The 26,049-nt window shown below is 34.7% G+C and overlaps 1 protein-coding gene across 1 annotated transcript; it reads right to left on the minus strand.

The window, feature by feature from the left end:
- Positions 1-946: 946 nt before the first annotated feature.
- LOC149563141 (cytochrome P450 750A1-like) lies at positions 947-2,351 on the minus strand. The gene is made up of 2 exons (XM_089823972.1): positions 1,656-2,351; positions 947-1,558 (listed from the first exon to the last, which is right to left on the minus strand). The coding sequence occupies exons 1-2, from the start codon at positions 2,349-2,351 to the stop codon at positions 947-949; spliced, it is 1,308 nt and encodes a 435-aa protein (XP_089680098.1).
- Positions 2,352-26,049: the final 23,698 nt, after the last annotated feature.

Consider the following 26,049-nt stretch of genomic DNA (forward strand, 5'->3'; position numbering starts at 1 on the left):
CAATGCATGAATGATTTCATAAGTTACCTACCATAGGCAAGAACTAATAATCAAAACATTACATTTGTTCTTGCCATCGCTTCAATAGGTTGTAGTTTTTCCATTCCCATTGTTTGAAATATACTCATTTAGGATGTAAATTAATGTTTTCATGATTGAACAACAATGCACTAACAAACTTGACAAATTGTCTCCCAATGAAACTTAAGGTGGGTAGGATAGTAATATTTTGAAGTTTCAATTGGAGAAAAATGTCTCTACTCCATGATATATTTCCATCATAAATACAAAAATTGGTATCCATCAGAGGCATACAATCCAAAAATAATAAGCTATCAATGTAAATTAGGTTTGATGTTTTTGGGACATCTATTGTTGACCTCGGAATTATCACAAGTTTGATAGCTACATGCTCATTTTTAACATATTTCAGTTGTAATAAATAATCAAAATTTAAGAAAAATTAGTCTGTATGAGTAGTGAGAATTTGAATAGATAATATAGATATGGTTTTTATTTTGATCATGAGAAGAGGGCCTTGAACCTAGATACAAAAATCACATAACAACTTCACACCATTGTAATCAAAGCAACTACCAACGTCACTTAACAAAATAATTAAAAACCATCCTACTAATATTTTAATTACCACAAACTAATCTAACCATACTACTAAAATCACCCAATTAAATGTGAATAAAGACTAATAAGAAATTTGATTGTTAAAATAAATATTCTAACAATCACAAATAACCCAATCAATATTATTTATACGTTGACGAAAATAAAAAATAACAAGAATGTCGACTATCACTAGCTTCGTAATTATATAGATACGAAAATGAAATCATACATATAAGTGGGAAGATGTAATCTTTGTATATAAGATCTTATTTGATGACTAGTATCCCGAACGGAAATCATTGTGGAGCACTCTAATTAAAATTTAAGGGCTGGTAAATAGCCTCAAGGTGGGACGAGCTAGAAGGTGAACACTCCTGGGAGTGGTGACCCCAAAGAGTTCCGTCATATCTAACTCTCCATCCACGCTCCAGTCAAAACAATGGGCAAGCTGAGCCAAAACAAGATTCATACTTACGTCAGCCATGGTTGCCCCTGGGCATCCTCTCCTTCCCGCTCCAAACGGAATCATATCGAAATACTCTTTGTCTTTCACAACATCAACCTTTCTACCCATAAATCTCTCTGGCTTGAAGTCCAGAGGATCTTCCCACACGGATGGGTCTCTTCCAATAGCCCATGCATTCACGATAAGCCTGCTTTTCCCAGGAATGAAATACCCACCAACGGTACAATCCTGTATGGATTCATGAGGAAGCATCAAGGGTAATGCAGGATATAACCTCAGCGTCTCCCTCGCCACGCACTGCACGTACTCCATCCTTGCTAAATCACGTTCTCTTACATTCCCCTCTCTTCCTACAACAGAATCAATCTCCTCTTGCATTTTGTTGAGCACGCTAGGGTTTCTAAGAATCTCGCTCATTGCCCATTCTAATGTAGTAGACGTCGTTTCAACTCCGGCCAAGAACATGTCCTAAAAGCATAGGAAATCCTGGTTAGATCAAATAAAAAACACAGAACCAACCAACAAAATTGAGAAAAGAGCATTTGGGATTGAAATAGATACACACAAAAACAATGGCTTCAATGTTTTCTTTCGTGATTGGCCTTCCATCGAGGCTTCCCATTTCTAAGAGCACGTCAATGATGCCTTTTGTATCACCCCTTTTCTCCTCCTCCTCCCCCAACTTCATCCTGCTCTGCTGATGCTCCTCAATTATCTTTCTTATCAATTGGGCCACAGGACCATGCACCTTTTTCATCCGCCCCTTCACTCCTTGCAAGTCCATCCAGTCTAAATACGGAATGAAGTCCCCAATATTGACAGCTCCTACTCCAACTATAACCTCTGTTGCAAGCTTCTTTATCTCTTCTCCGCTTGAAGTTAGTTTAGTACCAGAAAGGATCCGCCACATCACTTCCTGCGTAAACGATGAAAAGATGTTGGTGAGATTAACAGCCTTCTTACCCTGCTCAGACATCTCCCAAACTGAACGAACAGCTGAAAGCATAACTTCCTCTCTAATAGAACTGAATGACTCGATCCTCTTCGCACTCAGCAATTCCACCACGCAAAGCTTCCTCATGTGCCTCCAATAAGGACCGTAAGGGGCAAACACCATGTCCTTGTAGTTATATCCAAGGTATTTCCCTGGAGCATCAAGAGGCCGGCTTGCGAAAACATTATCATGGGTTTTCAAGAACTCCTTTGCCATGGCAGAAGAAGAGACAATAACAGTGGGAACAGAGCCCAATTTCAACATCATGATGGGCCCATATTTCTTCGCAATTTGATGAAGATCACGATGTGGAAGCTTTCTCAGCTGGTTCAGATTTCCAATAATGGGCCATGCAAACGGTCCACTAGGGGGCAATCTCTTTTCTAATTCCATTTTCCTTTGCACAGTAAATCTATACAAAACCCACAAGAAAACAATGAGTGCACATATCGTAGCTGTTACTGCAGTAAACTCAGAAAATGAAGCCATATTGAGCAAAGATGTAAGAAACTCAGAGAATAAAGGCTCACTGAACAATGAAGCAGGCAACGCTCTCTCTATGCCGAGTTTATGATGGTGGTGGTGGTGTCATTTTCCTCGAAGTTTTCTGTATAGCTGTCATTTTAATCATGCGTTAGTTTTAATATATTTATTCTGTAGTTTGATTACAAAACAAATCCACTAGCTTGATTTCCATTTTTATTTACTGTTTAAAATGATCAACAGATGTTTAATCAGCTCAGATATCGACAGATGTTTGTTCAGCAGTTATTTTTTAAACACCAGCAGATGTTTAATCAGCTGAGATGGCTTTGACTATTCTCTGGACTACAGTAATTATATCGATAAAATTAAATATAGATAGATTTTAATATGGTGGTGTTGGCATTACGTTTTTCTTGTTAGATTTAAGACGTGCTTTGCGAGGAAAAAGAAAAATTATGTCGTCATCACATGATTAATGGCTTGGATAAACAGGTGATTGGGATTAGTAATAGAGGAGATATTTGAGTGGGCGTTTCTGTTAGCTCGTGGCCCTAGCGTACAGTTTCATGTTTCCCAAAATGTATATTTTGGGCATTTATTTTCTTTCAGTAAGGTTGTTATTAGTCTATTTTCTTCAAGTAAGGTTGTTATTAGTGTCTGTTGTTCACGCAGGAGACTATAGTTTTCATCTTGCATTTTTTTGAAAATTGCACAATTTTCACTTATCCTATAGTCTATCAATCTACATCTATTAAACTGATTTTTTTAATTTTTAATTTCTATTTTTCTATTGGGCGTGCTCTTTTTCCGAGTGGTCTTTTTCATTTTTCATTAAGAAATTTGAAGAAAAATATGATGGTGCTATGTAGCTTTACAAAATTGAAAAATGTGGCAGCTATTTTTACAATCCACATCCCCTTGTCTACACTTTTACATTTTATGTACTCTATCTACAACAAGGATTTACTGAGGAAAATGAAATGATCATTTCATCTAAATGAAGACTAATTGCAACCTTGTAATAGTTTGATGAAATTTCAACAAAACATGATTTAAAAAAAAAAAAATTATATCAATAAATACTTGGTTTAAAGTTGATTGAAACATATTATGAATGGTAGCTAGTGCATAAAATCACACTTATTGATTTTGAATTACTCAAGAATATGAAAGAATTCATCATATTTTGTCATGTACTATCTTGAGTATATGCTAATATATCTCATGGTTGCCATTACTATTGATGATGCTTTACTTTTTTTTGAAAAAAAAACCATATTGACTCCAATTTTGTCATTTCTTATTTTTATGCTAAGAAATCTTATGATTGCCATTTTAAATAAATAATAATAATAACTTGACTTTTTAAAACTCCTACAATTTTGACTTCTAATAAGTACATATTCTTATGTAATCTTATATTGTTAAGATCTTTACCTTTACTCAAATATAATTCCCTTCTAATTTGCTAAATCTATAGACATTACCACACTCTTATTCATATGCACAAATTTTTTGTCATATATGTACTATTAAAAGTAGAAAGCCTATTCCAAAACATCATTTTTCAGAAAAAAGTTGAATGGATATGAATTCTATAAGTTGCATCTAAAAATCTAAAAAGTCATCCTATTATTTATTAAATCATGAAAAAAAACATATGCAAATAAGTGTATTCATTTGACATTGGTCATAAGTTCCTCCCTTCTCTATTAATAATAAAAAAATGATCTAATTAAATTAATTCTTATTTTAACCATCTTCAATATATGTTTCAGGTAATTTATTTTCTTTCCTAAATCTATTTTCCACTCTTTAAAAAAGGTACGGACTTGGGATCGATCAAAGCTCTTGTTTTATTTATTTGTAGCCACAAGTCTGCATGCCAACATGTGTTAAATTATAGGTAAAACAAGATGTAACATAGTACTTTTTGTAGTATCTCGAAACTTTTGATTGTTATGAAGCTCTGCATCTCTAATCTACATATTAATTGTAGTTTTTACATGAGATAACTCCCCCCCAACTAGATAGTTTTCCCAGACTTATGGTTGGTCATGTCAAAAGGGTATTTCATAGATGTCAGGTGTACCTTTGGTGGAGGGGAGTTGATCTCTCCTTCTTCACTAGATCTGCTAGAGGATCCAAAATTTCTATAATCTTTTGGGCCCAAGGTTCCTAGGATAGAACTGGGTGCAACTAACCCTAAATTGAGTTGGAAAGGAGTGATGGTGGGAATAGATTTTAGACCCACACCTGGGGATATTCCCACTGTCTGTCATAGGGATTGGTCGAAAGATTTCATTGCCAAACATGATTGTGGAAAATATTTCCAAAAGCTTTTTTCTAAGTCTTGTTGGAAGATTTCTAGGCTATAGACCTACCATACAGATGGTTAGGAAATGGGTCTCTAACATGTTGACGTTAAGAGGATCAGCCATGGTTGTTGTCATGGTGGGGGCAATGTTCCTCTTTAAATTCATAAATGAAGAGGACAAAAACTAGGTTTTGACTAGTTCCTAGAGATTCGGGAAATATAATCTTGTCGTGGCTAAATGCGAGCCTAATTTCAATCCTAGTGTTGATTTGTAGAGAATGGCCCCAGTTTGGGTTTGCCTCCCAGGCTTACCATTAGAATTGTGGGATGATAAGGTCTTCCAATGAAGCAAGGTTTCAATCAATCATTTCTTTAAGGTGGATGCTACTACCCAAAAGATGTCATAGTTAGGATTTTCTAGACTTCATGTGAATGTTGTCATTAATAATATGCTCCAAAGTTGTACTATTCTAAATTACAAATGGACAAGTTGGAGACAAGCTATCAATTATGAGAATGTAAACTTATATTTCCAAAGATGTAGACAACATGGCCATGTGATCTCTAAATGCAAAATGGGTCTCAAAAAAGGGATGATAAAGAGTTGGAAACCACAAAATAACAAGGTGCCCCAAATGTGAGTCTTGGTGAATCCTCGGTGATGTCCCAAGAGTAGTCCCCATAGAATAGGGATTTGGTGGGGCAAGTGAGTCGAGAGGGAGATAAGGCCTAGATATATGTTTATAAAGAGCCAAGGGACCTCTTGGAGGAGGGAGAATTTTAAAAGGAGACTAGTGAGTCAATATTTCCCCAGGTTGGTAAGATAGTCAACAATGTTCCATGTGATCCCTCAGAGGCATGTGCATTTCACATGGAGCTTGTGGGTGAAAGGATGAACTAGAATACTAATATATTATCATCTCAGAGTATCAAGAAAAAGATAACACAAGCCCAATCAAAGGATAGTTAGGTGAGGATGAACACTTGGAGGAGAGGGGTGGGTCAATTTTCTCCTTACCATGTGACACTCTTACAATTAATCTCCCATGTATTGAGCTTTAAATGACCTCTGAGCTGAGGTCTCAACCCTTAAGATTGGGTACCCCTTTAGCGATTGATATGGGGTGGTAACAGCCCAAAGAAAAGGGGCATGGTCAAACTAAGGTAGATGTGGGATCAGAAACAAGGATTGGTAGGCTCCCAACAAGGGCCACAAGAAACAAGGCTACCTCCTAGGACATAGATAATGGGTCACAAAGGACCTTGGAGGATACCCAAAGAGGTTAAAAATGAAATTAATCTCTTTGAATATAAAGGGCTTTGATAGCCCAAGAATTTTTAATTAATTTAAAATCTATGAACAAGGATCATAGCGTAGATATAGTTCTCATTCAAGAGATTAAGATAAACAATCATAGCTTTGAGAGAATTTCCAAATATTTGTGGGTAGGGGAAAAATATGCCTATAGTGAAGTGATTGGTGATTCTGGGGGGGTTTCTATTATGTGGAACCCCAATAAAATTGAAGTATTGGAGCTCCATTATCACCCCAACTTTTTTGTGGTTTCCTCTAATGAGGAAGGGCACAACAGGGCACTTCTGAACTTCTACACTCTAAACACTAGGGTTGGATGCCTTCAGCTTTGGGATGAAGCCTCTTATTGTATAAAGAACAAGAAGGATTCTTGTTTCATGTGCATAGTGGATTTCAACACCCTCTTATACCCTACAGAGAATAATGATGGTCTGGATGATGTTTTAGAGAGTATGCAAGATCTAGAAGGATTCCTAGGTGAAATTGACCTCATGGATATTGAGTTACAAGGAGTCCAATAAACCTAGTCTAATAGGAGGATGGGAAAAAATATCCTTTAAATAAGGCTTTATAGAGTGTTTATATCAAAAAATGGGAAATATTACCTTACAACTCTCTCTAAGAATTCTTGGGATCTATTTCTAACCACTCAATGCTCTTCTTCACTTGGCATTCCAATAAACCTTTTCAATAAGAAATCATGTGGCATTCACATCCCTAGTTTATGGAATAGATCAACTAATGGTTGAGCACAAGAATACAAGGATCATCTATATATATCATATAGCAAGGAAGCTGAGAATTATAAGAAGAGAAGTTATCAAGTGGAGAAAAAACACCTTTGGAGATATCTTTAAATAGAAAAAGGAAATTGAGAGAAAACTAAAAGAATTACAAGAGAGGATGGAAGAAGGTGAGATTTCAATGGCTACCCATGAAGAAGAAAAGGGATGGAGGAGGAAATGGAACATTACATCTGGAAGAAAAGATCTAGGGTTCAATGGTTAATAGAAGGAGATAGGAACACAACTTTTTTTCATGGGTCAGCCTACAAGCATAAGAAGATAAATACTATCCAAAAGCTAATCAATAAGGATAATGAAGAGCTTCATGATGAGCAGGATACACAGAAATGGATGACAAGTTATTTTTAGGAGATGTACGATCCCCTCAATGTTCAACTTAATCGCTAGATAGAGTCTGGCTTCCTAGAAGTTCTGCACTCAATCATTGATAATGGTACTAATTAGGACTTGGTTAGGAAGGTAATTGAGGATGAATTTAAGAAGGTGGTATTTTCCATGGGGTCCTTTAATGCCTCTAGTCTAGATGATTTTCCCCCAGCGTTCATCTGAGAGTTTTGGGAGATTATCAAGTATGATCTTGTTCATGCAATGTGGGATTTCATAATGACATGTAAGATCCTTTGAGAACTTAACACGAGTTTTTCAGTTTTGATTCCTTAAACTAATAACCCTTCCAGACTAGAAGATTGAAAACCTACAAGCCTTTGTAATACTATTTACAATATTTTCTGAAAAGTGATAGTCAATAGAATGAAACCAATTCTGAACACAATTATTAGCTTAACCCATAATGGATTTCTTCTTGGGAAACAAATCTTGGACATTGTCATTACTTCCCATGAGGTCCTAAACTCCATTGAAAGATGTGGTAACTCTACTATGCCATTGAAACTTGATATCTCTAAGTCTTATGAAAAAGTAAGAAGGGAATTTCTTATTAATAATCTTCAAAGACTCAAATTTTGGGAGAATTTTGTCACCTTGATTAGAGATATAACCAATAGTGTCCACCTCTCAGTGTTGGCTAATGGTTCACCAGGGCTTTTCTTCCTAGTGAAGCAAGGGATTACACAGCATGACCCATTGTCTACTTAACTGTTTATAATGGTTCCTGAGATTCTTGGTAGGAACCTTCTAGCTTCAATGGCATGACATGAAATAATGGGGATTAAGCATGCTATGAATCTTTCCCTTGAGGGTCACTAAAAGTTTTTTGATGGCACCTTTCTTTATGGAATCTCTTCCATAAAAGAGGAAAATATGTTGAAAAGGACACTAAATGGATACACTAAAATGTTAAGGAAACATATCAATTATCAGAAAAGAAAGTTATATATTTGTAATATGGAGATGGGTAATCAAGAAATAATTACAAGGGAAGTGGAAAGTGAAGTTTCCACCCTCTATAATACTTATATGGGTCTCGCCCTCATGATCAAGGAAGATACCCCTCAATTCTAGAATTTACGGTGCTAGAAATAATGCAGAGGAAGTTGGAAGTTAAGAAGGGGAATGTCTTAAGTAATGCTAGTAAGCTTCAATTACTCTCAGATTCCTTGCAAGGTATCCCTATTTAAGGTATCCAGTAAGTTTATAGATATTATTGAGAAGATAAAGAAAAATTTCTTATGAATGAGGCTAGAGAAGAAGAAGAAGTTAAGCTTGGTGAGTTGGAACAAGGTTTCTAATCCAAAATTCCAAGGAGGTTTGAACCTCAAAAGAATTGGAAATCTAAATAAAGCACTTATGATGAAGATTGGATGGAGGCTAGCACAAAATTTTTCCCCTTAGTGTCAAATTATGAGCACTAAGTATTTGAGTTCATGTCCTTTTATCTAGACTCTTTTATGCGAAAGTTTGTTGATTGGTTCAAGGAGATTGAACAACATCACAAAGCTAAGAAAAGATTTGAAAGGGGGCATCCAATGGACCTTGGGAGATGGTAATCAGATCAAATAATAGAAGGATAGATGGATTGGGGAAGGTTGGTTAATCAAAACTAAGTTCACCATATTAAAAGGAAGTGGGGAGATTGGGATGGGAGAAATGGTGAAACACTATTTCCAAAAAGAAAGGGTGGAAGAAATTTGATGCATATAAATTTGATGGGATGGATAGAGCCTTAGCTAAAGTCTAAATATTATTCTAAATGGGACTCATATTCCCTCCTTCCTAGAGAAGGAAAAATTAATATGGGACAAAACATCAAATGGGGAATTCAACATAAAATCAGCTTATATTTACCAAGTGGGCAAAATGGGAAATCTAGAGTGGAAAAATGTATGGGACCCATACTTTCTCCCCAAAATCAACTTCTTGTCCTAGTCAGTTATGCATAATATTTTTGTCACCCTTGATAACCTCAAGAAGTATGGTTTCCAGATGTGCAATAGGTGTGTGCTATGCTACTAGGAGGAAGAATCTATCTCATACCTTTTTATCCATTGTCCTTACTCTTTCTAACTTTCGTGAAATATTTTTTGGCATCTTGGATTATCATGGGTTTTACATCATTCTATTTTCCACCTCACTCTTGGGCGGAAGTGACTTCTCCACCACCCCCTAATTAAACTAGTTTGGAAGGTCATTCTTGTTAGAATATATAGTCCACTGATATAACTTGGGGGGGGGGGAGGAGGTGAATTAGTTATATGGATGATATCACCAATAAAAACTTTAAAAAATCTTAACCATATGATTAATGTAAACTGAAACCAAACCAAGATACTCATACATAATAACACTAGATATACTAATTGGGGAAACCATTGATCAAAGGGAAAACACTGGTTGGGATGGTACCCACAAGATGATGTACTAATATAACTATTCCTTGTTAGAGAATAGACCCTGTTAGGATTATATTACAACATTTAGTACATATGAGTCCCTATTAGGAGACTTGGAATCCTTTTTAGGAGATTCCAACCCTATTAGGAGTTGTGCCAACTCTGTTAGGAGTTGTGGAAGATAGTTGGACTCACTGCCCAAATAGCTTCAAGAGCAAGGCCAAAGAAAAATAATAAAAGTCAATTGTTCTTCCTTCCTCTATCTCTTTCTTTTCAACCAAACTTTTTCTCCTTCTAATCTTGTAACTAGATCACAAATTGTACATCCAATAATACCTTGGATCACCTACACTCATTCAATCAACACTCTAATCCCTTTCACAATTTGCAGTTGAGTAGATTTTCTGCATACATATAAATAAGGAAAATATCTTTTCTTTATACCATATTTTCATAATAATTCCTTGAGTCAGTCTTAGGGCTTTCCTTAATTAATTAAAATAAGATATATAATTAATTGTAATTACAATAGCACTATTGGCTCATAGTCTATACAAAACTTTACTTGTGTGACTCTAGGTCTTGCACACTTGTTGACATACTTAACTAACTAACCTTTGTCACTATATGATTTCACATCACCTCATTATATCTTGGCTAAAAGATATAATGCAAACATAAAAAACTACCAAACTAATGCTATGTTTCTATGCTGCTCTCAGTAAATCAAACACAATTGCCATAGATCTTTGATTCTGACTTTGTCCTCTTAACCACATCATCAACACACTCTTAGGAATATGTCCTTAACTACACATCACTTAACCCTTACTCAGTTACTCTTCAACATAAGATCCATAACTACTATTCTTTTGGTCTTCTATAGAAACATTGCCATGTTGACATCAATGGCAAACACAGTCATGAATGGAACATATCAATACTCTCCAATGCTTAGGATACTCCCCCAATTTAATATCATTAGCATTCATACTAAGAATCTCCCCCTTTGGCATTGTTGCCAACATAGATGAAAAACTATCTAAGTTCCAAGAATACCAAGTAAACTCTTGCTGCTAAATATTGTCCTTATCTTCTAAAATCCTCTTCATTAATCAAATATGAAATCCTTTGGAACAATTCACTATTCATCCTCCTTTTCTTATTACATCAATTTTTTACTTCACACTAAATAATTCTCAATACAATAGGTCCATATTTCTACATCTTTACATGAATCTTTCTAAGTCTGCCCCCCATTACTTAGGAGTACTTTTCATGAACACTTTCCCATATGCCTTTGGAAAAGTTTTTCATACCTATCTCTCCCCCATTGACATCAATGTCAAAGTTGTCACTCACAATACCAATTTTTACCAATTTATATTCAATTGCTTAAATCATAAACTAGCTTGATTGTCCAAAGACACTATTCAATACAGTATACCAAATACCAAGAGTCCTCAACGACTCCGTACATATCAGATACTCCACCATTTAGGAAGCATCAAGATTCAGTCCAATCAAATAGTAGTGGTATGTACCGTTGGACTAATGCATTCACTGCATCTCTTACTCAGAAGTAGGTAAGGTTATAGCCCCAAACATACCTCTTAAGTACTCAAAACTACCTTTAGGAAAAGGCTTCATAAAGATAAATGCAATCTGATCTTTGGTACTTACATACTCTTATCTAATCTCCTTTTCTACTAATTTCTCTCTCAGGACTATTGGAAATATAGATGGAGTAACTAAGAGGGGGGTAAATTATTTACCACAAAAATATTTCACAAATCCCTTAGATGTCTTAAATAACTGGTTACTGTTGTCACTCAGTAAGCACATAGAAAAATTTTGTAACTTGGTAGATTAACTTGTTATTGATCTTTAAGAATTCACAATTATTAACATGCATGCAAAAGAAAATAATATGAGCACAAGAGACACCATATTTAATGTGGAAACCCAATATGGGAAAAACCACCAAGTAACTAGCTACCAATTTTCACTCTTTTGAAGTGAGCCCTGTTAGGATCCAACCCTGTTAAAGGTTACAAAACACACTATTAGGTGTGACCTTGTTAGAGGATTTAATCATCCTACTAGGAGTGGCCTTGCTAGAGGACTTTAGAACAATTTTGTAGAACTGTCCACCTCGTTAGAGGATTTACAAAATGCCTATTAGACCAACTCTTTTAAGAGATCTAGGAATTATTGCTACAATGGTGAGAAAGTAACAATAAGTGACCTAAATGAGATGCAACTAAACATATAGATCTCTCCTTCTCTTCACTAGATCCTCTCTAATCGAATACAACTTTGTTGCTCCTCAAGGATATCTAATCCTTCTTCAGAATTCCCTCACACCTTCCTCTTTACACAATTAACTCACATACTAGCTCATTCTTTCATCCATACATTTGAAATCACAACTTGACCTTTTATTTATACATTACAAACTGTCAAGTCGGCTCATTTACAAGCTACATTTACCAATAAACCATACATTAGTCGGCTACAAACATTACATGAAACAAATAAACTTTATTTCCTAAAATAATGAAATCCTTCATTGGCTGACCTAGCTCAGTAAACATTGCTCCAGAAATGATTTCTAGTGTTAACCAATGGAAGCTTGGTAAACACTGCAAACTTTGCAAAAATCCTTTGGAGACCAAGTGAACTTGATAAGAACTAATTTTCCTTTGCTGACCTTGTGAGCTCGGTAGAAACTATCTTCTATCATAAAATCTTTCAGTTCCCAAGTGAGCTCAGTAAGAACTATCTTCACAGTGTAACTTCCAAAAATGCTTGGTAGACTATGTAATTCACTTTGCTTACAATCTGAGCTCTGTAGACTCTATCTGATGATTGATATGAAATTTGTGTAACATCAAAGACAACACACAATTGAACAATTGTATCTAACAATCTCCCTCTTTGGCATTGATGGCAATACAACATGTCATAGAAGAATGAAATTTGAGAACAAGTCTTGACAGAATGTTTTACCCTCTTACATTTCATTTCACATTCTCCTCAATTATAGTAATCTCCCTCTGTGAAGGAATTACATAGCTTCTTTACAAACATCAAACTTCTTCACAAAAAAATTCAAATTTCAAAAATATATGATAGTATACTCTCCCTCTTTGACAACACATGCCAAAGACAACACAAAACAAATGAATAGCAATGTACCTAATGTATTGATTCATATGCAATATTTTCTTGATTATTCTTCATCAACTGAAAGATCTTCAAGTTGATACTTGTCGATGCATCACCAAAACTTCATTTTCGTGTGCTTCAAATAGGGGATTGACCCCTAACTTACCTTTTAGATACAAGAATGCATCCTTAGGTAAAGGCTTGGTGAATATGTCATAAATTTGTTCTTTTGTATGGACATATTCCAATCTGATCTCCTTGTTTCACACCAATTCTCTGACAAAGTGATACTTTATTGCAATGTGCTTGGTTTTTGAATGCATTACTAGATTTTTGGATATGTTAATTGCACTTGTATTATCACAAAATATATTAGCAAATCCTTTGATTCCCTCATTCATGCCTTCCAATATTAGAACAGTTTACTACTGCTGCAACATACTGTACTTCTATTGTAGATTGAGATGTACAATTTTTCTTTTTACTTGTGCAAGAAACCAACTTCTTTCTAAGAAAGAAGGCTCCTCCACTTGTACTCTTTCTATCATCAACATTTCCTACCCAATCTGCATCAGTAAACACTTTTAAATCCATATTACCTCCAAATGTGCACCATAATCCATAATCTTCAGTGCCTTTCAAATATCTCATGATCCTTTTCATTGCCATCATATGATTTTCTCTTTCTTTTGTTGAAAATCTTGCTACAATACCAACTGAAGGGCAATATCTAGCCTTGTATGCACTACATACTGCAACTTTCCAATCATAGATCTATACAATGTCTGATCTACCTCCTTTGATTTATCATCCTTGGTAAGTTTCAATCCAGTACACATAGGAGTCCCAACTGGTTTGTAGTCTTCCATACCAAACTTTTTCAGTATCTCCTTGATGTATTTAGATTGAGTGATGTAGATGTCATTCTTACTCTACTAAATTTGAAGACCAACAAAGAGTTTGTTCTCACCAAACATTGACATCTCAAATTCCTTGTTAATTTTCTCTAAAAATTCTTTGTATAGATCATCATTTCTTGTGAACAAAGTATTATCCATGAATATTTTTGCCAAAACAATCTTATTATCTAGTCCTTCCTTGATATACAAGCTATTGTTATCATTAGTTCTTTTTAAACCAATCTGAATAAGATAGTTATGCAATCTTTTATACCATGTTCTAGGGGCTTGTTTCAAACCATTAAATGCTTTGTGTAATTTGCAGACCATGTCCTTCTTGTATGGATCAACAAAACCTTTAGGCTGCTTAATGTAGGCTTCTTCATCAAGTACACCATTGAGAAATGCTGACTTGACATCCATTTGATAAATTTTAAATCCTTTGTATGTAGCATATGAAAGTAGGGTCTTGGCACCTTCCAATCTTACAAACGGAGAAAAAGTCTCTCCATAGTCTATTTCTTTTTCTTGAGAGTATCCTTTGCATACCAGTCTAGCTTTGTTCCTTGACACCTTGCCATCTTCATTTAACTTATTTATGAATACCCACTTAGTTCCAATCACACTTTTATCTTTAGGCCTGGGTACAAGAGTCCATGTTTTGTTTTTCTCTATCTGCTCTATCTCTTCATTCTTTGCCTCAACCCAACTTTGATTTTCTAATGCATCTTTGACATTTCTAGGTCCAAAATCAACAAGTAAACAAGTACCTTTCAACTTACTTCTTGTCATAGAAACTTCAAATTTGTCTCCAATGACCTGATTTGGTGCATGATGTCTCCTAACATACTTGGCTAATACTGGTTCCTTTCCTTTTAAATGAATTATATTCTCATCCTCTTGCACTTCAACTTCAGGTTCTAGCTATTTTGTCTGTTGCTCGGATCCTTCAAACTCCGTAGGCATTGGCTAGCTAGCATCAAAATGTGACTAGGGTTCCTATAGATTAGTTGGAAATTCCTGTAACTTGGTTACTGAAGACTCAGGAATAGAAGATTCTTGATTGACAGGTGTATCTGACTGCATCAGGTTCAATAAAAACAAATCTCCTATAGTCTTTTGGTTCCCTTTTACTTTCTTCTTCACTTTTTTCTACAAACTCATCAACTTTCACATGTGCACTTTCTATGACTTTGTGAGTAGACAAATTCAAGCATCTATATGCTTTACTCTTGTAAGAATATCCCAAAAATATTCCTTCATCACTCTTCACATCAAATTTAGCTTTTCAAGATTCTTTCAAAATGTAACATTTGCTTCCAAATACTTTTAGGTAACTTGCATTGGGTTTAAAGCCATACCACAACTCATAGGGGGTTTTGAATGAGTCCTTCTTTAGCTATACTCAGTTCAAGGTATGAATTGTAGTGTTGATAGCTTCCTTCCAGTATTTGATAGAAATGCTCTTTTCAATCATTAAGTTTCTTGCACAGTCCATGATAGATCTATTCCTCCTTTCAGCTATTCCATTTTTCTTGGGAGTTCCAAGAGCTGATACCTATTTTTTGATCCCTCTTTCAATGAAAAATTTATTGAACTCATGGGAGATGAATTCACCACCTCTTTTTGACCTCAAACATCTTAGTCTTTTTCCTATTTCCTTTTCTACTCTAGCCAAATAACATTTAAACTTCTCAAAAGCTTTTGATTTCTCTCTCAGATACATGATAGTTGTCATTCTTGAGCAATCATCAACAAAATAATGAAGAACTTTTTTCTAGTATAGCTTTCAATTCCAATAGGTCCACACAAATCAATATGCACAATTTCTAAAACTTCTTCAAACTGATAGTTCTTACTTTTAAGGCTAGTCTTTCCCATCTTACCAATCTGACAATTCTTCCATAGACCAACCTCAGGTTTCTTTATATTAGGAATGCCTCTTACTTTTCTAAATTTACTTATTTTCATCAAGTTATCAAAGTTCACATGACACAACCTCCTATGCCATAACCAACTTTCTTCAACTTGAGCAATAAAACATGAACATTCATCAAGTTCAAGATAGAACAAGCTACCTTTTGTCTTTGTGCTTGATCCAATCAACTTTCCTTTGTCATCTAGTATTTTTTCTTTTCTATGCATGAATTCCACTTTGAATCCATTATTGAGTAGTTGTGCCATACTCAACATAATGTGCTTTAGTCCTTCTACCCAATATGCATTATCACATAAAAGCTCTTTGGTTAGTGAGATTCTTCCTCTTCCTTTTATGCAACAAGGTTCATTATTACCAAACCTCACACTACCACCATCATAGTCTTGAAAATGTTCAAACTTAGTTTTATCACCACTCATATGATGAAAGCAACCACTATCTATGATCCATGTATCATTTTTTCTCACATGAGAGATAAGTGTCATTTCTTCATCATTATCAGATTCATCTTTCATAGCAATGTAAACAATTTCATCTTCTTCTTCATCAGAATCATTAGAATCCTTAGCCACGAAACATGTTTTCTTACCTTTGTCCTTGAATGATTCGAAGTCTTTCTTGCCACTGCACTTGTGACCTTTCTTCTCATCCTTGTTTTGCTTATTTGGGCACCTAGCAGCAATATGTCCAATTTCCTCACATGAAAAAAAAATTAGAGGAACCTTACCTTTGTATTTCCCTTTGCCTATAGAATATTTCCTTGCTAGTAGAGCTTCAACCACCTCAAGATCACTGTTAGAACTTTGTTCTGATTCTTCTTCACTTTCTAACTAAGAATCATTTATCTTCTTGCCTTTCTCCTTGAGTGAAAGCTTGGCTTCAAATCTTGATTCAATGTTCTTGGTAGCTAGAACACAATTATCATAGTTATCTAACTCAAATGCGGTCAATCTTCCAACTATAGCCTCTAAATTTATCTTATGATTTGCTTCACATCTTCTTTCTTGAATTGTAGACTCCCTAATTGCATAACTGGAAAGTAATGTTTTAAGAACTTTACTTATAATTGTTTCCTCCTTGATAGCTCTTTTAGAAGCTTTGATTGCACTAACACTTTCTTTGACTCTTTCAACATATTTTGCAATGTTTTCATCTTCTCTCATCCTCATCTGATCAAATTGAGCTCTTAAACTTTCTACTTTGGCTCTTCTCACATTATCATCACCTCCATAGATATCTTTCAGCTTGTTCCACATTTCAAAGATAGTTTTGTAGTCCTTCACATCATCAAATTCTTCATAACTTAGGGTAGATGCAATGTCTATCATCATGGTGTTATGAGTCTTCTTCTCAGTAATGCCATTAGCAGATAATGTACTAGAACAAGTTACATATGCTTAATCTAGATATTTCAATCTTGTGTCTCCAATGGAATCCAAATGGAGTCTCATGAGACCTTGCCATGCTGAAAATTTATCCCTATTAAACCTTGGAATTTCCCTAATGTAAAACATCTTGATCTTTAGCTTAGATCCTTGAATCCTTCCTGCAAGCACCAAAAGCTCTGATACCAATTGTTGGAAATATAGATGGAGTAACTGAGGGGCAGGGGGGGTGGGTGAATCAGTTACCACAAAATTATTTCATAGATCCCTTATATGTCTTAAATAATGGGTTACTACTATCACTCAATAGCCACACAGGAAAATGTTGTAACTCGGTAGATTAACTTGCTACTAATCTTTAAGCATTCACAATTATTAACATGCATGAAAAAGAAAATAATATGAACACAAGAGACACCATATTTAACATGGAAACCCAATCTAGAATAAATGACCAAGTAACTAGCTACCAATTTTCACTCTTCTGAAGTGAGCCCTGTTAGGAGCCAACCCTGTTAAAGGTTACAAAACACACTGTTAGGTGTGACCTTGTTAGAGGATTTAATCACCCTACTAGGAGTGGCCTTGCTAGAGGACTTTAGAACAATTTAGTCAGTCTGTCCACCTTGTTAGAGGATTTACAAAATGCTTATTAGACCAACTCTATTAAGAGATTTAGGAATTACTGCTACAATGGTGAGAAAGTAGCAATAAGTGACCTAAATGAGATGGTACTAAACTTTGCTAATACAGATCTCTGCTTTGCTTCACTAGATCCTCTCTAATCGAATACAACTTTGTTGCTCCTCAAGGATATCTAATCCTTCTTCAAAATTCGCTCACACCTTCCTCTTCATACAATTAACTTGCTTGCATATTTGCTCATTCATTCATCCATACATTTGAAATCACAACTTGACCTTTTATTTATACATTAAAAATTGTCAAGTCGGCTCTTTTACAGGTTACATTTACTAATAAACCATACATCATTCGGCTGCAAACATTACATGAAAAAAATAAATTTTATTTCCTAAAAAAATGAAATCCTTCATTGGCTGATCTAGCTCAGTAAACACTACTCTAGAAATGATTTCCAGTGTTAACCAAGTGAAGCTTGGTAAACACTGCAAACTTTGCAAAAATCCTTTGGAGACCGATTCAACTCTGTAGAAACTTTCTTCTGCCATAAAATCCTTGACCACCTGAGTGAGATCGGTAAGAACTATCTTCATAGTGTAACTTCCAGAAACACTCAGTAGACTCTGTAATTCACTTTACTTACCATCTGAGCTCGGTAGACTCTGTCTAATAACTGATATGACATTTTTGTAACATCAAAGACAACACACAACTGAACAATTATATCCAACAAGCACATGATACTTAATTGATATATGTTTAGTCTTAGAATGCAATATAGAATTCTTAGACATACTCACTACACTTATGATATCATAGTAAATGATAATAGGTTCTTCAATCTCAATTATAATATCTTTCAATATTTGCTTCATCCACATGTAACTTGATTATAGTTATTTGTTGCTGCAACATACTCTGCCTCAGTTGTACTTTGTGAAAGACATTCTTTCTTCTTCCTTAACCAAGAAACCAATCTTCCTCCAAGAAAGAATGCTCCACCACTAGTTCTCTTTCTATCATCCATACTACCTTCCCAATCAACATCAGTATATGCACAAAGTGTGAAATCATTTGATCTGTCATACTAAATTCCATAGTCAGATGTCCCTTTCAGATATTTTAATATTCTTTTTACAACTAGAAAATGATATTCTCTAGGATCAGCTTCAAATATAGCTACTATCCCAATTGCATTTTCTATATCTGGTCTTGTGTGAGTTAGATACTTCTTTTTTTCTATTGCAGGTGTCTCATCTTTGCTAGATGACTTATGACTAGTTATCATGTGTGTACCAATAGGTTTATAACTTTCCAAACCAAACCTTTTCAACAAGTCTTTCAGGTACTTAGTTTGTGAGATGAATATACCATCATTACTCTACACAATTTGCAATCCTATGAAAAACTTCACTTCTCCTATCATGCTCATTTAAAATTCATTCTTCATATTTTCAACAATTTTTTCACTAGCTTCATCATTTCCTTCAAAAATGATGTATTCAACATATATTACAATGATCAATAAACCATCTTCAATTTCTTTTAGATACAAGTTATTATCTGTTGTACCTTTAGAAAATCCAAGCTTTTCCAAGTAACTATCCAACCTCACGCACTAGGTTCTTGGTGCTTACTTTATACCATAAGGATCTTTCTTCAATCTGCATAACATGTTTTTGTCTTTTGACAAAGAAAAACCTTTAGGTTGCTCAGTATCGACTTCGTCTTTTAGTACTCCATTTAAAAATGTAGACTTGAAATCCATCTAATAAAATTTGAATTTCTTATTTCTTGATTAAGCTAGAAACATCCTTACTGCTTCCATTCTTGCCACAACTGCATATGTTTCCTCATAATCAATGCCTTCTTGTTGTGAATAACCTTTACAAACAAGTCTGGCCTTGTTTCTCACAACTTCTCCTTGCTTGTTCATCCCATTTAGTTCCTATCACATTCTTGTCCTTTGGTCTTGGAACTAATTCCCATGTGTCATTCTTAATTATCTAATCCAATTCTTCCTTCATTGCTTGGATCTAGTGATTATCTTTAACTACTTCATCCACACACTTTGGTTGAACTTGAGATATCAAACATATCTCCTCATTTAATCTATTCCTTGTCATTACTCCTTTGTCCTTGCTTCTAATTATCTTCTTTGGAGGGCGATTCCTTTTTAGATTTCTATTTGGGGTAGAAGTAGATATCTCAATTCTTATCTCTTCTCTAGCTTTAGATCTCTACTCTTCTCCTTGTTCAATAATTTGTGTGTCATTCTGCAAGTCAATATTAGTCTTAAGAAAAACTTCAGCACTCTGTCTAAGAATTCTAGAGTTATCCAATTCTTCATCTAAATTATAATCTATCATCTTTTCCTTGGTTCCAAACTTCTCATTAATTCTTACATTTGTGCACTCAACTACTGTCTTGGTTCTATAGTTAAAGCATCTCTAAGATTTACTTTTCAAAGAGTAACCAAGAAACTATTGGATACAATTGATTAATTATATATGGTCATTGATGTTACACAAAATTTCATATTAAATCCAATCAGTGTACTCCAAGATCACTCAAGCATTCAAGATAATTTCCTAAGTCTATTGAGCATTCCAAAGTTTGCCTAGTTTAGAAGACATTGTCTACCGAGTTCACTCAGGCGACAAAGTAAAGCTTACAAAAGTTGAGTATTAACTAAGCTCACTAAATTACCAAAGGAAATTTTGTGAATATGTAGTGTTAGTTGAGTTCACTTGGCTGACACAAAAAAATCGCTTTGAGTTAGTATCTACCAAGCAGGGTTGGCTAACAAAGGATTTTCTTGTTTTGGCATATTCAGTTCAATTGAATTATTTTTTGGTTCTAGTCAATTGAGAAGATGAATATTAATTATTCTAAGTTGCATTCAAGTTGACTTGACAATGTGTATGATATAAATATAAGGTCAAGTTAAGGATTGAATGTGTGGAATAGAATTGAAGATTTGATGATGCTTAGAGGAAGTGAATTAGAAGGATAAGTAGAATAGCCTTGTTGAGATGAAAAGATATGTTTGATCAAGAAGGATCAAGTATACAAGCTAGAATTGAAATCTGTAATCAGGAATTTAGTTACACTATGAATTAGGTAATCTCATTGTTACTATCTAACCATTGTAGCAATTTTTGAAATCTCTTAATAGAATTAGGTTAACAATTATTTGTAAATCCTCTAACAAGGTGGAATTTCTATTAAGTTTTCTAAAGACCTCTAACAAGGCCACTCCTAATAGGGTGATTAAATTCTCTAATAAGGTCACACTTAATAGTGTATTTTGTAACATTTAATAGGGTTGGCTCCTAACATGACTCACTTCAAAAGACTGAAAATCAGTAACTAGTTACAATTGGTGGTTTTTTGTAAATTAGATTTCCGCATTAAAATATTTGTGTCAATTGTGTTCATGCTATTTCATTTATATGTTTTCAAAATAGTTAAATAAATATAAATCATAAATACTATCTTAAGATTTTCATGTTAAGCATTTGCCGAGCTATTTCAGTGTTTACCGAGTTACAATATTTTTCTTGTGCGTTTACCAAGTTACAACAAAGTTCAGTTTTGATTTATATTGTCCTCTAAGAGATCTAGGATTTATTTTTGTGGTAGTTAATTTACCCCTCCCCTCTTAGTTACTCTTATATTTCCAAAAATTGATATTATAGCTTTTGGTGCTTCCAGAGAAGGTTTTAAGGACCAAATCTAAAGATCAAAATGTCTTACAAAAGAGAGATCTCTACATTGAAATGAGATAACTTTGCTGCATGGAAAGGACTTATGAGGTTAAATTTGGTAACTATTAGTGATTTGAGTTGTAAATATATTGATAATAAATACAAGACTCCTATTGGAACATTGTTAGTTGAAGATATTGCTGAAAAGAAAAATCATAAAATCAGAATGATTGACATTGCTTCTACTCTTAATTATGTTGAATTTGATGAAGTCAAAATTTGCACTAAAGCTTATGATATGTGGATCAAACTAAAATTCATCGATGGAGGAGATGATGATGTAAGAACAGCTAAATACGAATGTCTTAAAGGATAGTTTGATCAGATGAGGATCAGAGAAGATGAAAAAATTGCAAAATATGTTGAGCAAATGAAAGAAAATGTGAGCACAATCAAGGTATCTAGAGGAGACATTGATGAGAAAATAGATGTAAACAAGGTACTTAGAAACCTTATTTCTATCTATGCAATTAGAGTTCCTGCTATTCAAGAAATGAGATGTGATCTAAATAAAAATATAACTTTGGATGCTCTAGTTGGAATATTGAAAGCTTTTGAGTTGGATAACTATGATAACTATCTCCCTAGTTCCAAAGGTATTGAGTGTGCATTTGAAGAAAATATTTCACTCAAGAAAAAAGGTAAGAAATAAAAAGTCAATAAACCTGAAAATGAAGAAGAAGAAGAAGAAGAAAGTTCAGACAATAATCTTGAAGTTGTTGAAGCCCTACTTGTAAGGAAATATTCCAAAGGCAGAGGAAAGTACAAAAGTAAGATTCCTCTAATCTATTTTTCTTGTGAAGAAGTTGGTCACATTGTTACAAGGTGCCCAAATAGAGAAAACAAGGATGAAAAGAAAAAAAATAAGTTCAAAAGAAAGAAGGAGTTCGAAAACAAAAAGGACTACAAGGGCAAAGGTAAGAAATCTTGTTTTATGGCTAAAGATTCTAATAATAGTGAAGATAAAAAGGTATATATTGTTGTAAAAGATGAATCTGATGATGAAGGAGATAAAATGACACTTATCTCTCATGTTAGGAAAAAATATACATAGATTATTGATAATGGCTACTCACATCATATGAATAGAGACGAAACAAAATTTAAACACATGGAACATTATGATGGTGGTAGTGTAAGATTTTGAAACAATGAACCTTGTTGCATAAAGGGAAAAAGATGTATCCCATTAACCAATGAACTTAGATGTGATACTATTTATTGGGTTGAAGGACTAAAGCATATTCTACGAAGTGTGGCATACTTGAATAACATTGGATTCAAGGTAGAATTCATGAATGGGAAGGCCAAACTATTGGACAAAAAGCTAAATCTGGTTGGATCTAGTAAATAAACAATAGGTAATCTATTCTATCTAGATCTCAATGAAAGTTCATGTTTTATTGCTCAAGTAGAAGAAAATTGGTTATGGCACAAAAGATTATGTCATGTAAAATTTGATATCCTAATCAAGATAAGAAAAAAAAACAAAGTAAGAGGTATTCCTAGCTTGAGGAAACCTAATATGGGTCTATACAAAAATTGTCAAATTGGTAAGATGGGAAAAACTAGTTTCGGAAGCAAAAAATATCATTCTCAAAAATTCTTGGAGCTTGTACATACAAACTTATGTGGACCTATTGGAATAGAGAGTTATAGTAGAGATAAAAAATTTCATTCTTTTTTTTGATGATTATTTTATAATGATGATATTTATGTATCTAAAAGAAAAATTTGAAGCCTTTCAAAAATTTAAGTGGTATCTAACAAGAGTAGAGAAAGAAACTAGAAAGAAGCTAAAATGTTTAAGATCAGACAAAGGTGGTGAATTCATTTTCAATCAGTTCAATAATTTTTTCATTGAAAAAAGAATTAAGAGACATGCATCAGCCCTTGGTACACCTCAACAAAATGGTATAGCTAAAAGAAGGAACAAATCCATCATGGATTTTGCAAGAACATTGATGATAGAAAAGAATGTTGCAATCAAATACTAGAAGGAAGCAATCAGTGTACTACAGAGCATACCTTGAATAGAGTATAGTTGAAAAAGGACTCAAATCAAACTCCTTATGGACTATGGTATGACTACAAACCTAATGTAAGTTACTTAAAAGTATTTGGTAGAAAATGTTATATCTTGAAAGAATCTATGAATGGTAAATTTGATGTCAAATGTGATAAAGACATATTCCTAGGATACTCCTGCAGAAGTAAAGCATACACATGTTTTGTAAGGAAACTTGGCAACAAAGAATATAACCGTTTCCACATAACCCATAATAGATCTGAAATAAACACGGAATTAAAATCCACATGCAAGAGAATAGACAACATACCCATAAAATGTGACACAAGATATACCCTGGGAAACCCTCATTGAGGGAAAAACCCAGCCTCCAAAAGCATCCATCATCATGTATTATTCAGCAAAAATACCATTGCCATACAACCATGGAAGCCTTCATGGCCATAGCCACAACCGAGCAAACTATGTGAACAAGCATGAATCCACACATCCCATGCCATGCTTCCAACCTTCACAAATGCTCCCTTGGCTAACCTGTCAAGCCTTGTCCCGCTCGACTCTTGCCTTTTGTCTTCTCCTTGTCACTCTTACTCTCTCTATACAACAACTACCCTTGTGGTTGCTTATATAGTAGCAAGTCCCACAAAACCACTAAGTGGTATTACATAAACCATGTGCTAAAACCATGTGCTACCTAACCCACTGACCCCACATTTAATATTGGGCATTTAATTCTTTTCCCCCAATATTAAATAATTACATGAAATATTTTCACAATGTTACAATACAACTCATCAAGAATATTCCATGGGAATCTTTACATGTTGCACGTCCATCTAGGTACAACATTACATAATAAAATAAAATAATAAAATAACAATATTATGCAATGTGTGCAACACCCATTATCTCAACATGTTTGAATTTGTCTACTTATAAAATCATAGAAAGTGGACATGTGAGAATTAATGAGTTTGTATAAAAGATTGAAGAAGAAAGAAACAAAGAACTTGAGGGTTTAATGAAGATTTGTTTACTATGAACTAAACATCCAAGAAGATAACAAGACCAGAGAAACCATGCAAATCATAACCTGTATCATGTCCTTCTACACACACCTCTAGATGTAAACTGTGCAAGTATGATCTCCTCCATAAAACCCCAACAAGAAGCCTCAACAACACCCAAACCATACCATATAACTAATCATGGATGTAAGCCTCTCACAAGAAGATCAAGCTCAATAAAACCATTCCTAAACCAAGGAATAACCATTCCTAATCCAAGAAAAATGCCCAATATAAAACCATCTCCCAAACTCAACCATCATAACAACATATGCACATGGAGATAACCAATGCTAAACCATCTCTCAAATGAACCCTCCAGAACTAACTCATGTACCATAGCTCAAGATCCATATCCATGAAAGACAAACATAAATATAATGCAACTGAGAGAAAATCATGGGCTATACCTCTCAAGTAGCAAACCGCCGAGTAGACCAAGAGTGGGGAATGAGAATGCTCATCAAGATACCCAAGTCTCCAACCAAGACTCATCTAAGAACAATCTCCTCTCAAGTCCATATCAGGTGACTGCCCCTCGGACTTCCTGCTGAAACCATCAACCATCCCAACAAATACTTCTCTAATCCAAGAGAAATCAGCGTCACCACCGTCTCTAAGTATCCATGAGCACCTGTAACCAATCAATTCATGCCAACTCCAAATGCAACATAGCAATATCATGAAGTATCCAGCTTATGATTAGTGTACTCAATACCAAGAAACTAAACCAAGATCAATGTCAAAGTTCCAACCATGGCCTCAGGAACATAAACATGACAACATGATCTTACCATCTCAACCAAAGAGATAACATGCTCCACATGAACATACCATAACATGTCACAACTCTAAACGCGTATCAAGAGTATACCATGACATAATAATGAAACCATCCTCACACCAAGGATAACATGCCAAATAAAAGCATAAACCACACCTTTGCCAAAAACCCTATGAGTCCTCAAGATGCAACCATCTCCACACACCATGAAGAAAACCATCTCCACATACTAGGAAGAACCATCTCCACATACCATGAAGATAACCAAGAACTCCATGAGTCCTCAAGATCTAACCATCTTCAAACACCATGAAGATAACAAGTGCACCATGCAAATGTCAAAGACGCTTCTGCAGCAACAGGATCTAAGACAAACCTCCAACATCTGCAAACACTCAATAAATATATCAATGCCAGCAACTCCCACTCAACCGTGGTACCAAGTCACCTATGGCATCATAAAATGCATCCTCTCCAAATCAAGAAAATATAAACCAAACCAGGAACTAATCCTGCACTGTCACCCCATCACTGTCACAAGCTCCCACTAAACCGTGTATCCAAGC

This window comes from Cupressus sempervirens, chromosome 4 (assembly GCF_028749045.1).
Source record: "Cupressus sempervirens isolate cs-2001-9-10 chromosome 4, ASM2874904v1, whole genome shotgun sequence".
Lineage (NCBI taxonomy): Eukaryota > Viridiplantae > Streptophyta > Pinopsida > Cupressales > Cupressaceae > Cupressus > Cupressus sempervirens.

What these genes read in the sequence shown, in the direction of transcription:
- LOC149563141 (XM_089823972.1), bottom strand. Translation starts at nt 2,351, where the DNA reads ATGATGTTGAAATTGGGCTCTGTTCCCACTGTTATTGTCTCTTCTTCT. An exon ending in ACATTGAAGCCATTGTTTTT is followed by an intron (nt 1,559 to 1,655) that starts GTGTGTATCTAT and finishes CTATGCTTTTAG; the next exon opens with GACATGTTCTTGGCCGGAGT.